A 12,753-nucleotide genomic window follows, 5' to 3' on the forward strand; every position below is an offset into this window, starting at 1 on the left:
TAAACTATTTTGGATCTGTTTAAATATATACGTATAATTTTTAAATATTATTTTTGCCACTTGTCTGTTTAACAACCCCCCCAAAAAAGCAAAGACCACTCAGAATGGAGGGAAATGCCTAAAAATTATGAATCTAATTTCTTATAAGGAACTTGTACCTACATTATATCAAGAATTCTTACAACTGAATAATGAAAGCTATACCAACATTCAATTCAGTATCATTTCACATAGCCAAAAGGTGGAAAAAACCTAACAGATGGAAGGATAAACAAATACAGTGTACAACGGTATATAAAATATAGCATACAACGGTACTCAAAATATTATGTACAATGCTATACAAAATATGGTATATGACAGACCGTTACGCAGTCAGAAGGGACAATGAAGTCCTTACACATGTTACAACATGGGTTAGTTCTGAAAACATGGGGTAAAACAAGTCAGCCCCTAAAGGACAAATACTGTGTGATCCCACTTACGTGGAATAGGCAAGTGTATCCATTTACTGGTGACGGGAGACAGGAGGAGTCCCTCCCTAGGGACACTGAGTTTCTGCAAACGGGAGTGGAATGATTTGCAAACAGTGGTGATGGTTGCCACCAAATCGTAAAATGTTGACGTGGCAAATGTTTCGTTCTATTTGTATCTCGAGGAAGACATACAAAGGGGCACTGAGCACAGCACATATGAAGATGCTCCACATTCTGAGTCCTCAGGGAAGTGTGCAGCAAACCCACCCGGAGCTGTCACTTCCTATGCATGTGCTGTGGAGCCCATGGAGCTGGTGTCGGCTCCCACTGCCCTGCCTGCACTGGCACAGGACACTGCGGTCCGGTGGCATCCCCCCACGACTGCCATGCCTGACCCTGCAGCCACGGGGTCAGTCCACCTTGTTGAAGTCTTTCTCTTTTTCAATGACTCTCAATTGACCAAGCATGATGTCCTTCTCCAAGGCCTGGTCCCCCCTGATAACATGTCCGAAGAACGTGAAACCGTTTCCAAGGAGCATTTTGCCTGGACTTCCACCAACACAAATTGGCCCATTCTTCTGGTGGTCCTTAATAATGAAATACTCCTTGCCGACACCATTATTCAAATGCATCCATCTTCTCTTATTCATTGCCTAGGTTTTCACATGTATATGAGGCTACCAGAAACACCATGGGTTAGGTTAGGTGCAACCTAGTCCTCTCTGTCCTACCTTTGCTCTTGGGAACTCTAAAAGGTCTGTGGATCTGCTCAATGCAATACATCCTTCTGTTTCCTGACTGCTACTCCCACGAGCATTGATTGTGGATGCAAACAAGATGAAGTCTTCGACAACCTCAATGATTTCTACACGGACCATGATGTTTATTGGTCTTGTTGCGGGACGTTAAAAAAAATCAACAGTTTTATGGGCACAGAATTTACATATCATAGAATTGAATAGTTCCATCATTCAAATTTATCAAGGGGGAATGTTGTTTGTTGTTTTTTTAACGTTGAGGTGCAATTCATATCGTTGTTGACTTTAGACAGGCCAGCTTCTCGAAGCCTTTGCTCTGCATACAGAGTAAGTATGGTGAATATGATACCGTTCTGACACACACCCTCCCTGACTTTAAACCGCTCGTATCCCCTTGTTCCAGTATAACAACTGCCCGTTGGACTTAGAACCAAAAAACCCAACCCACTGTCATCGAGTTGTTTGTGGCTCAGGTTCCACAAGAGACCAGGAGGTGTTCTATAATTCCTGTCACTGCTAGACTCAGGTGGTTATGACATGGCTGAACGTACATGGCTGAACGTTCCTTTTGTTGTCGTTAGTTCAAGGATCGCTTGTTGGCCTTTAGGAGTGTTTTCCAGGCCAGTCTGTTGGGGCACCACGCCCTGGCCCCAAAGCCCACCTTCAGCATTCCCTGGGGACCTCGCCGCTCCATTCTCTTGCTGTTCTGTTGCACCCCCTTAGTGTTTTGCCTCGGTGTGGCGGGATCAGATCTGGTGCCATTCCCACACTGTGTCTCCGGTGTTGTCCCCTGTAGGGGTATGGGTCAGTGAGGGGCGTCATGTGTCATAGTGGGGCCGGCCACGTGGTCCTCTCTGTGGCTGCTCTAATCGGGAACATCGTCCTCAAGGCCTGGCGGGCCAGGATGTGCTCCACTCTCTCCTCCTCCCCCTTCATCTGCTCCCGTGTGCTCCGATCAGATATGTCCCTCTCCCGGGGCTGCAGATTCAATGACGTCCTTTGAAATAAATTCTCGGGGTGGGGGGTGCGGTAGGCGTCCGGCTGAACGTTCTTGCATCGTCAATGACACACTAACGTCTATCTGCCCATCTGCTTTCATCCAAGATCCACCTGGAGTCAGTTAGGGACGCCCATTCCCCACCTTCTCTTCTTGTTCCAGCTCAAGAGGGGCTGCCGCGGTCAGTCTCGAGTGACCTTCAGCAAAGTTTCTCTTGTGTCTGATATTGTTGGTCATTTCTGTGTCCTGTTGGGTCACCTCCTTTGGAGTGGGCACAAAGATAGAAGTCTTCCAGGCAGTTATGCAGGTAGCGGTCTTCCAAATTGCTTGGTGTAGACTAGCAGGGATCCTCAAACATTTTAAACAGGGGGCCAGTTCACTGTCCCTCAGACCCATTGGAGGGCCAGACTATAGTTTAAAAAAAAAACTATGAACAAATTCCTATGCACACTGCACATATCGTATTTTGAAGTGAAAAAAAAAATGGGGCAAAAACATCTGGCGGGCCAGATAAATTCCTCGTTGGGCAGCATGTGGCCCGCGGGCCGTAGTTTGAGGACCCCTGGACCAGTGGGTGCTTCTAGCACCTCATTATTATTATTTTTCAAATATTTCCATTGGTATTCCACCATATCCGGAAGCCTTGTTTTCTGCCAATGCCTTCAGTGCGGCTTGGACGTCTTCCTTCAACGCCAGCAGTTCTGACCGTATTCTGCCTCCCGAAATGATCACACAGCAACCAAACTCTCTTTGGTCCAATGACTCTATATTCCTGTCAGCTTTGGGGGATGCTTCTTGAACACTCCAACATTTTGACCAGAGAACCCCTCAACTCCTCAGTTCTTTCCATTTGAGAAATGTGAAGTATGTTCTTCTTTGGTTGTCCTAACGCTAGGTCTTGACACATCCCACTGGAATACTTTACTGTGACTTCTCTAGCCACCCTTTGAGAGCTTTTTTTCCCTAAGTGGTGCTTTCCACAAGAAAGTAAGGCTTGATTCTAGGTCAAGGGCAGGGGAAGTAAAAGATAACATAGGAAGCATTGTGTTTTCCCCAAGATTGGTGAAGAGTACTACAAAGTGTGATGGACGTCTGTCAGAAGACCCAGCAGTCAATTTGGAGAGAGGATCGAAGGCCAGATCCAGATCCGGGCAAATCCGTGCATCAAAATGAAAAAGACAGTAAATATTCACAGCCCAGCGAAGAAAACAAGCGCAGACGAGTCCACTCTGCTATAAATTAAAAAGGGAGAGGGCAGAGTCCTTCTTTGGAGTAGAATACCAGCAGGAACCAGAGAGGACGATGGCGGGAGAACAGCTCTGCCTGACAGTCATGCAGTGACCGTTGGCTCAGGTAGGGGCTCATGGTGGAGTTTACTCTAGTGTGTGCGAGTGTGATGAGAAAACAGGTGTTTGTAGAGCCTCAGAGCATCTCCCACAAGGTACCTCTAGAGGACAGGAGGGGAAGAGTAACCTAGCACACATCACCCACCAGCATAAGCGAGTGATCCAAGTTAGCCTCACCAGCGATGGGGCCAATCCACGTCAGGGACACCAGGACAACACAGGGCGTTTATGGCAGTTTTGCAAAATATGTTCACCTGAACCCAATCGCGAGGAAACAGTGCACCGACCCAAAGTGAGGGATGTTCTAAGATCTCAAGGGCATACAAGACAAAGAAAGGAAGCGTTAACTGTCCCAGATTTAAAGACTACCAAGGAAACACAGGAACCCTGGTGGCACAGTGGTCGTGCATCGGGCTGCTAACTTGACATAAGGTCAGCAGTTCGAAAACTCCCAGCTGCTCCTCGGGAAAGAGATGGCGTTCTACTCCCGCAGAGACTGACCGTCTCTGAACCCCCAGGGGCAGTTCTAGCCTGTCCGACGAGCTGGAATTGACTCCCTGACGGTAACATGGTGTGAGACGGAGACACAGGAACAAATCAGACCGGAGTGTAGGGCATGGAAACATCTGTTTTCCCTCTTTTGCTGTCATGGAGGTTATGAGAATTGACGGAGCCGGAATCTGGCCTGTAGATCCGGTGATAGTATTGTACAACGCTGACAATTACTGTTCTGTGGTTCTATAGGGAATGTCATTTTTAGGGAATCCACAACCGAAGGCCAAAGTATTAGTGACCCAGGAGTTAACATGGCTGCGATTTACTCTTTCAGATCGAGCTAGTGAGGGAGAGGGAGTAGGAGGGGAGAGCAGACACAGGCTACAGAGGATCAAACAAACGAGGTGGGAAGCGAACCTTTTGGAACCTCAGGGAAGGACAACCACGCAAAGGGAAATTCTTTGTACTGTTTTTGTAACGTTCACTTTTCTGTCAGTCTGACGTTAAACATCCACACCCCCACACATCCCCAGCACCATCTACAAACCAACAACAACAACCCCACAAAAAAACCTTTGATACTAAAAATAGTACAGTAAACACCATTGCTTAGAAATAATCTTTGCTAGCTTCCTTAAGATTCTTTGTGGAATTACTAGGGCAAAGGCAGACATTTCTTAAAAGCTGGCTCCACATGGTGCAGAGATGTTTCGGAAGACTCCGACATGGGGGAGGAAGGCAGAGGGAGACTATGGGCATGGAAGTGGGGGTGGAGGATGGGCCCCGAGGAGACGGGGCAAGGAGCTCTCAGTATGGATCGTCTCCAGAGTGAGCGAGGACTAAGAGCTAGATGAAAGGAGGGATCGTCGGATGGAAGGGAGTGAACTGAAGCGTGTCAGGAATGTGGTTTGGAAATACTGACACACCTTGTTTTTCAAACTGTCTCCCTGTCTAAGGCCGGGAGTGAGTCCCGGTTCTGGGTACACGGTGTCCAGGAGACAACCATGTGCAAGCATTTTCAAGAATCCTCTGGATTCCCACAGTGATAGCCTGCACAAAGCAGGTAAGATAAGAATAAGTTCACGTGGCTGGTCTGCTGATGGAGGCCTGAGATCCCTGACCTGTACTCCCCTCTGCTCCAGGTCAGGGTCACACTGAACTCTTGAGCCCACCCTTCCAGGTGGCACCCAAGCAGCAGCCAGGACTGCTTCACGTGAGCCCACAGGCACATGCCTAGTTGCTTGCTCTGTGTCCACAAATAACCCAAAAGAAGTTTTCATTTTAAATGCACACACTGTATTGCATCGAGTACAGAGCAACCTTGGCTCTTTCTGACTATCTGCTATATGCCGGAGATGGTGTTAAACAGGTTATGCGGATTATCTCATTTAATCCTGATAATTCCGCAGGATTGGTCAAAGCAGTATCTCCACTTCCCCTTTCAGGAAAATGAAGCTTAGAAAGCTAAGTGAACTCGTTTGACATCATAAAGCTTACATTCAGACCCAAGAGTCTGATTCTAGAATCTTCATTCTAAAACAGAATGCTACGCTGGATTCAAATAAATAAATAAGCAAACCAAGGCAATCACGAGTTCAATGTTTCTTTTTCCCCCCGTTAATAAATAAATTGGGGTCCTACGGTCCAAAAGTCCACCCCATTCACCGCGTGTTACCTGACAGAACAACTGCTGCTGGGTCCCTGCCCCGGATGCGCTGCTGAAGGTGCTGGTCGATTTGGAAGCGGAGACTGGAAGACGGTGCGACACACTGACCGGCGCTGGAGTCCGATTTGGCTGGCTCAACTGATCTCCAGGGAAGTTTGATCCTGACACACCGGCCTGGACCGTGGAGCCAAGACTGGGATGGGCAGTGCTGGAGGAGCTGACAACGGGGAAACGACTGGGTCCTGCCATGCTGGTCACTGAGGGCATGGTGGTAAAGGCGGGTCTCCCCTGGGAGACGCTGCTCTGCCCCGGCGACAGGTGCAACACGGTTGGCGATGCCTGCTGCAAGGGCATCTGTCCGCCCACAATCTGAGGAGAAGCGTGGTTGACGATCACTGGGCTCCCGGAGGTGGCAAACGTCTGCCCGGGCACTAACTGGACAGCAGCGTTCTGGTTGTTCAGCATCTGGCCAGAGTAGGGTGGGTTGGTCCTGAGCATGCTGGAGGAATTCCTGTTCAACATGACATGCTCTGAGGCCACTTGGCCAGAAATGAGCGGAGAGGGTTGGGTCTGAAGAAGCTGCCCGTTTATGGTCTGGACGTGGTGGACCGAGCTGGAACTGACGGAAAGGCTTGTGGGGATGAGGAACTGACTTTGGGGTGCGTGAGGCTGGCCCATGGGAGAATGGATCACAATACTGCCCCCCGTGCCGCTCACCGCCTGGGAGGGGACGGGCTTTCGCGCGTTCTGCTGATTCACAATGTTCACCGACATGTGGCCCTGGGGGGAGCTAGCCGAGGCGAAGGAGATCCCTTGTTGGACATGGTGCTGCGGGATCCCCAAATTGTTCACGCTGTACGTGTTTTGCTGGCCCATCTGGATGGGCTTTGGCTGGATATTGATTGGGACCTTATTAGAATTGGGTGCGAGACCCCTCTGGATGATGATGTTGTGCACGGGCAGAGATGTCTGGAAGTTGGTGCTGTTGAAGGGGACGGTTACGGGCTGTGCTGCTGGACTGGAGCTGGGGTTCCCAAACAGGGAGTTGCCGTTAGGGGTCTGCCTGTGGACCAACAGCCCTCCACTCACATTCGGCGGTGCCTGCTGCCCACTGCCCTTGAGTATAATTTGCGATCCATCTAAGTTATTAATAGTCATCATGGAGGGTTGATTTCCAAATGACCCAATTAACTGTATCTGACCAGAACTGCTAATCTGACTGTTATTGGACAAATGCTGGCTGGGCACACTGATTCCCACGTGCTGCATAAAGCCATGTTGCACACCCACTGTATTGCTTGCAAACGATGCTCCGACAGGCACGTGGGTCACCCCGATGGGCTGCAGCGTCTGACCTGAGTAATTGGAAACGTTAGAAGCCTGAGTAAAGGATGCTGATGAAGAAGGATGGAGCGGAGCCTGGGCAAACTGTTGGCTGGAACCTATACTGGCGTCCAGATAGGCCTCTTCCGCCAGCGTCTGTTCGGTGATGTTGGCTTCCTGCAAGGACTTCTGAAGAATGTCGAAAGGCTGGTCCTCACTGAGATCAGCAAGCGGAGAAGACTCCAGCTCATCTTCCAGAAACTGGAGGCTGCTGGAAAGTGGCAGTCCATCACTGGGCCCTTCTCCAAGCTGGCTGCTGACGCCTTTGAGGGACGACTTAGGGTCAGCATTCTACAAGGAAGAAACAAAGCGGACGTTGGATTTTCTTCCCAACCTTTGAAGAACTGTCTCAGAAAAGACAGAGCAGTCGTAACCTTACTTTTGAATATGAATAAAGTATAGCAAGAGCCCACTTTTCACACGGGGTTCTCCTACCTGCCCACCTTACTCGGACCTTTGTGCCCTTAGTAATGACGCCCACCACTTTCCCGAAGCACAGGCACCCCTTGATCTGGTAACTCTCTTCTCGGGCAGGGAGAAAGCACATGGATGTACATGCTGAGGGCCTGAGTTGGAACATACAACACGGAGTTGAGTTTTCCTTTTGAAATCCTGACACGATTTTTCAAAATGCCACCCTACGGCTCAAGTGAGCCCCAGTTCTGGCTGTGTGTCCAGGAGACAGCCATGTGCAGTCGTCTTCAACACGGCATCTAAGTGATGTCTGGGTGCTCGGGGTACTATTCGATGGGGATCTAGGACAAGGTCTAGAGCTAGACGGGTCAGCAAGAAGACCCTCGTTCTTGGCCCACCATCCTTCCTAACGACGCCGGTTCAGATAAAAACAAGCTTCTGACGTCAAATGAGTGGTCAATTAACTTTGGGGGGAGTAATCGTTTTATAAAGATAATTTCAAAACCACTTGAGTCTCCTATTCCAGTAAAAGTCAATCGACATTTAGGCAGCATCCGCTGGTGGCCAACTAGAGAAGACAGGGCCTTTGAAGAGCAGGAGACCCACTGAGTTAAAAATATGATGTGCTCTGTCCTTCTTATCAGTCTTTCACGGGCGTGCCAAAGTTACTAAAGAATCAGCAGCCATCTAAAAATAAGGTAAAGGGAAAACCAATTTATGTAATCCATTAAGAATGATCCAATTTATGAAGTTCATTCGGTGTTGGCGCCGGAAAGAACGAGACCAAAAAGCTAACCGAGCTCATGACACTGAATCAGCAGCGGGCCTGGCACGGACTTGGCCGGGCAGTGGACTTGAGGTGAACAGAAGTGGAGAAGGCAGCTGAAACTGAGGGGGATACTGGTTTTGCAGACAAGTCAGGGGTCAAGTATGAGTATGAGTAACTCAGAGTGGGGGTACATGGCCACTTGGGTGCTTTTTACAGCGCACAGTCTCAGACAATAAGCTTCGATGCCCACGTGGTTTTCTGAGCAAGTCTACTCTTGCTGTCAGTAGTGACATGCTGCATGATGCGTTCCCAGCAACGGAACAGTCTGGGATGTTTCCGTGGACCCTCTCATGGGAGTGGGAGAGCTGACCAATGGAAAGCACTGCTCTGCAGGGACAGGCTCACGGAGGTGTCACACGGAGTGACTTATTCCGTGTTCAGAATGACTTTCAGAAATGACACCTCACGGGAAGCCACCCCTCGCATGTAGAGAGGTGTCTTGCGTGATACGCTCTACCTCACATACATTCAGTCCTTGACAGATGTGCATTCTCAAGAACTTCCCGACTCCTGACCAAGTTGAAGACGCAGGGAATCACAGCCCTATGATGATGAACACGGGTGAGTGGTCGGTCCACGCTCGGGAGGTAGTTCTAGAACTGCCCTGGGCTCAAAAGTGAGGGCGTCCGAGTCTTACAGCGACCGTGTGGCATGTCTAAGGTTCCACAGCTTGTGGGTGGCAGCTGCCTGACCTCAGCCCAACACCTACGATGGGGCCGGGGCTTGAAAAGATGTTGGGAACACGGGGCTTACGCACAGCCACCGGACAGCGCTCCCCAGCGGACGCTGCCCCAGCGCCCAGCGCCCATGTCTGTCTAGGCGCTCCTGCTGCTGATGGGAGGGGCCCAGGACCTGGTAGCCCCCCAATCAACCCACTGGAATCAAGTAGATGCAGACTCAGGGTGACTGCATGCGCCACAGAGTAGAACTGAGCCCACAGTCATCTTAACGGAGACAGCCTGGTGGGGCCTTCTTCTGCAGGACCACGAGGTGGTGTGAACTGCCAACCTGTGGTTTGGTAATCACCGGCAAACTGTGCGCGCCCTTCTAGGGACCTTGAGCCTCGTGGCCTGGGTAAAAATCCTGTCTCTGCAGCTCTCCCTGTGACCTCTCTCTGCTTTCCTTGCCTCATCTCTAAAAGATGGGCACTACCCACTTCAAGGAGCTGCTGTGAGAATTAGGGGAGGGCAATATGTGTTAAACCCGGCAGTGTGCCAGGCATGCGCTAAATGCTCAGGAGGTGTCTCTTAGAAAATGAGTCCTAAGTAACCATGATTAGGTGTGATTTCTTTAAACATCAGGTTCAGGATAGCTTCTCATTAGACTCCCCCAGGTGATAACATTTGAGGTTCTTTTCAGAAAAAAGTTAGGCTCAGTCTGTCTGAACCGGCTAAGTGCAGAGTAGAAAATGTTGACAGAAGCCAGTCGATCTGCCCCCCTGTCACTTGCCAGAGGCCAGGTCACGATGCTCATCAGAAGCCAGAGGCCATTACGGGCTCGATGCACAAGGCCCCCCGAGAGCCCGAAACACTTGACACTCCCGTGCTTCAGATACTCACACTAGAGTTGGCGAAAATGGAATTTGAGTTGGCTGCAGAAAATCCCGAATGAGTCAAGTCATCGCTGCTCTGCAAAAAGCACACATTCAACAGGGCGGTTACTTCACCCGCACAGGAGAGACCGAACTGACGTCTGCAATGTTCTCAGTGTTACTTACGGATTTGTTACCAGGTCCATGGAGGAAATAGTTCAGTGCTTGTGGGTCTCTAGAGCATGGAAACAGAGGAGACACAACACAGATGGCACATTACTGACACGCAGCACCCGTCCTCACCACACTGAGAAAGCCACGGCCACCCTGCTCCCGCCAGCCCCCCTTCAGTTTTCTGTTCCCGCACAATCCCATTGCTAGCGTTCTCCTTGGAGTGGCCTACGGCCATTTGTTTCTGCCTCCTGGGATTTGCTACACCGTGCAGGGGGTGGGGGTGGGGGGCTTCCCAAAAGATTGTGGAAAAAAGCCCAACAACACCGGAATTGAAAGATACGACAAGTTTTTCGATAGACATGTTGAAGTCCCCTTGTAAACGCCAAAAGCAAAATAAAAACGTAACCCAGCGCCATTGAGTTGATTCCAACTCAGAGCTGTCCTGCAGGGTAGCTAGAACTGCCCCACGGGGTTCCCAAGGCTGTCAATCTTGATGGGAGCAGACGGCCACCTCTTTCTCCTACGGTGTAGCTGGCGGGTTTGAACCACAGATCTGTAAGCAGTGTGAGCAGAGCTGATTAAAGACCCCTGTATTATCCCCGGCCGCTACTTGTCTCTCTACTCTGTCTAAGATGATCACTCGGTGGCTATTTCAAACCCGTGAGGTTTTCAGTCGACTGTCTTCGTTCGGCCAACCTCACACAGTGATTTTCCCTGAGTATAGAAAGGGCGTCTTACCCAATAAGATCAAGGAGACACGAGTCATCATCATCATCCATGACAACTACAAAGGAAAGGAAGAGGAGAGGGCGGTTCAGCAGCGCCAGTGCAGCCAACGTCCCTCACACGTCCCGGGCAAGTGTGTCAGTCGTGGGGTGCCCTCGATTCGAGGAGCATCAACATGATTTTTAAAAATAGGTTGCAATCATTCGATACTCCACTGAAATTGTTTTACTCAAGACTATGCCTTAACAAACTCTTCACTCAGATTCCTTATAAACCCAGGACCTGAACATCTTCACAATATATCATGAACAGGGGGCAGGGGGCAGGGGGCACAAGGTTGTTGGTTTAGTGAAGATCTCATCCCTACAAATGTTTGCAACTGGATGTTTCCCTACCCGCAGCGCCAGCTGCAGGGATTTCTTGTGGTCTTTTGGCCGGCTTTAGGCAATCAGGAACACTGGCTCCCTCGACATTTTGAGCCAGTGGAACAGGCTCTCTACTCCGAGGCCTGTCCCAGAGGGCCGGGTTCTCCCGCTGCAGCAGCACCCGACTGCTCAATCCCCAACCCCTTCTGTCCCAAACACAGCAGGCCCCGACTCTAGAATCTTTGGAGAAGAACATCTCAAGCAAAAATCCGCCCCGGCTCTGAGCCCTGCGCCCCCACAACTCCCCAGCTGCTGCCGGCACCAGCCTGCCCGGTTCAATGACGGTGCTTTGGCTGAAGCAGGAACCACAGCACATGTTCCGAGGGTGAGTTCTCCCCCTTCCTCCGCCCTCCCCCGACATCCAGGAAACTTACACTAGTGATCCGACACCTGGCAACACTGCTTCGCCCCCATTTCGAGCCATGCGTGGAATAATTTACATCACGGAATGCCGGGGCCAAGAGTTCTCAAGCAGTTGGAACGGGCAGTTGTGAACGGCAGTTGGACGCAGGAATGAAATGCTGAAGAAAGGCCCAGAAGAGGGCCACGCCCGAGGAAGGCACAGGAATGGGATGGATTGTTTTTTTGGGTTTTTTTCCTTGGTTCAAACTGCCACCTCCTCTCCAGTTCCCTTGAACTGCCCAAACACACGTAACGTTCACTCGGGCCACAAGCCAGGCAACTTGCTTTCCCCAGACAGGGTAAGTGTGGCCTGGGGTGGGGCCTGTCTGCTGTTGGGTGATCTGGGAGAGAGGACCCATGGAGCAGGACCCCCGCGGAGAGGCGGGAGCGGGAGGATGGGCAGGGAGAGCTTATCAACAGATCAGGTTCATGGCGAGCACAGAGAATGGGAGGCTGGTTAAGTGAGAGCTGTGTTTCAGGATTCGGGTCGGGAGGGAGTCCGGACATGCGAATGCGTACTATGAGAACGTGGCTTTGGAGACAGAGGGAAAATAAACACTGAACAGATAGGTGGAGAGAAAGCTGTGGAAAGGTCTTCCCTGGAATCCTGATGCTATTTAACACCATAGCGTTGTGACATGACCGTGCTCTCACTGCTACACAGTGGCCACGTTGCCCCTACATTTCAAGGAGTGGAATACACTAGCCAAGACGGAGGGCTATGTAAGCCCATAATGTGGACATTGTTTCCTTACAGTTCCCTGTCTCCTGGGTAAATTGATGGGTTTTAAGTGTTTGGCAACCTCTGGTGCAGACAACTGAAAAGGAAGGGGACAGAGCCCCCCCCCACAAAGACGACTTCAGGCTTCCCTTCACACACTTGATGGCACGGCCAGACCCGTCATTCCCTGAGGTGGCACTGCCACGGGCGTTTTCAAGACCCCAGTCATTCCCTGAGGTGGCACTGCCACGGGCGTTTTCAAACACGTCACCTGCTACCCCAAGTTCAAAGGGACGAGCTGCTTCTTGAGTCACCCAAATAAAAGAACAGTTTTATAGCATCAGATGAGCTTAACAGCCATTCAGCATCCTGCCCTCCCAGAGGGCACAAGCCCTGGGGACACCCAGGAG

The 12,753-nt window shown here is 50.5% G+C and overlaps 1 protein-coding gene across 1 annotated transcript in view; it reads right to left on the reverse strand.

Moving 5' to 3' along the window:
• The window catches only part of BICRAL (BICRA like chromatin remodeling complex associated protein), a 33,543-nt gene extending 22,673 nt beyond the window's left edge, over positions 1-10,870 (reverse strand). Inside the window, exons 1-4 of the mRNA XM_004710767.2 lie at positions 10,808-10,870; positions 10,082-10,130; positions 9,924-9,992; positions 5,748-7,412 (exon numbers count right to left, since the gene is read on the reverse strand). Coding sequence (XP_004710824.1) covers positions 5,748-7,412; positions 9,924-9,992; positions 10,082-10,130; positions 10,808-10,848 — 1,824 coding nt within the window. The 5' untranslated portion in view covers positions 10,849-10,870. The remainder of the gene's footprint in view (positions 1-5,747; positions 7,413-9,923; positions 9,993-10,081; positions 10,131-10,807) is intronic.
• Between the last annotated feature and the right edge of the window lie 1,883 nt (positions 10,871-12,753).

Source organism: Echinops telfairi, unplaced genomic scaffold, assembly GCF_000313985.2.
Source record: "Echinops telfairi isolate 266 unplaced genomic scaffold, ASM31398v2 ScPeMD7_3533;HRSCAF=4204_1, whole genome shotgun sequence".
NCBI classification, from domain to species: Eukaryota; Metazoa; Chordata; class Mammalia; order Afrosoricida; family Tenrecidae; genus Echinops; species Echinops telfairi.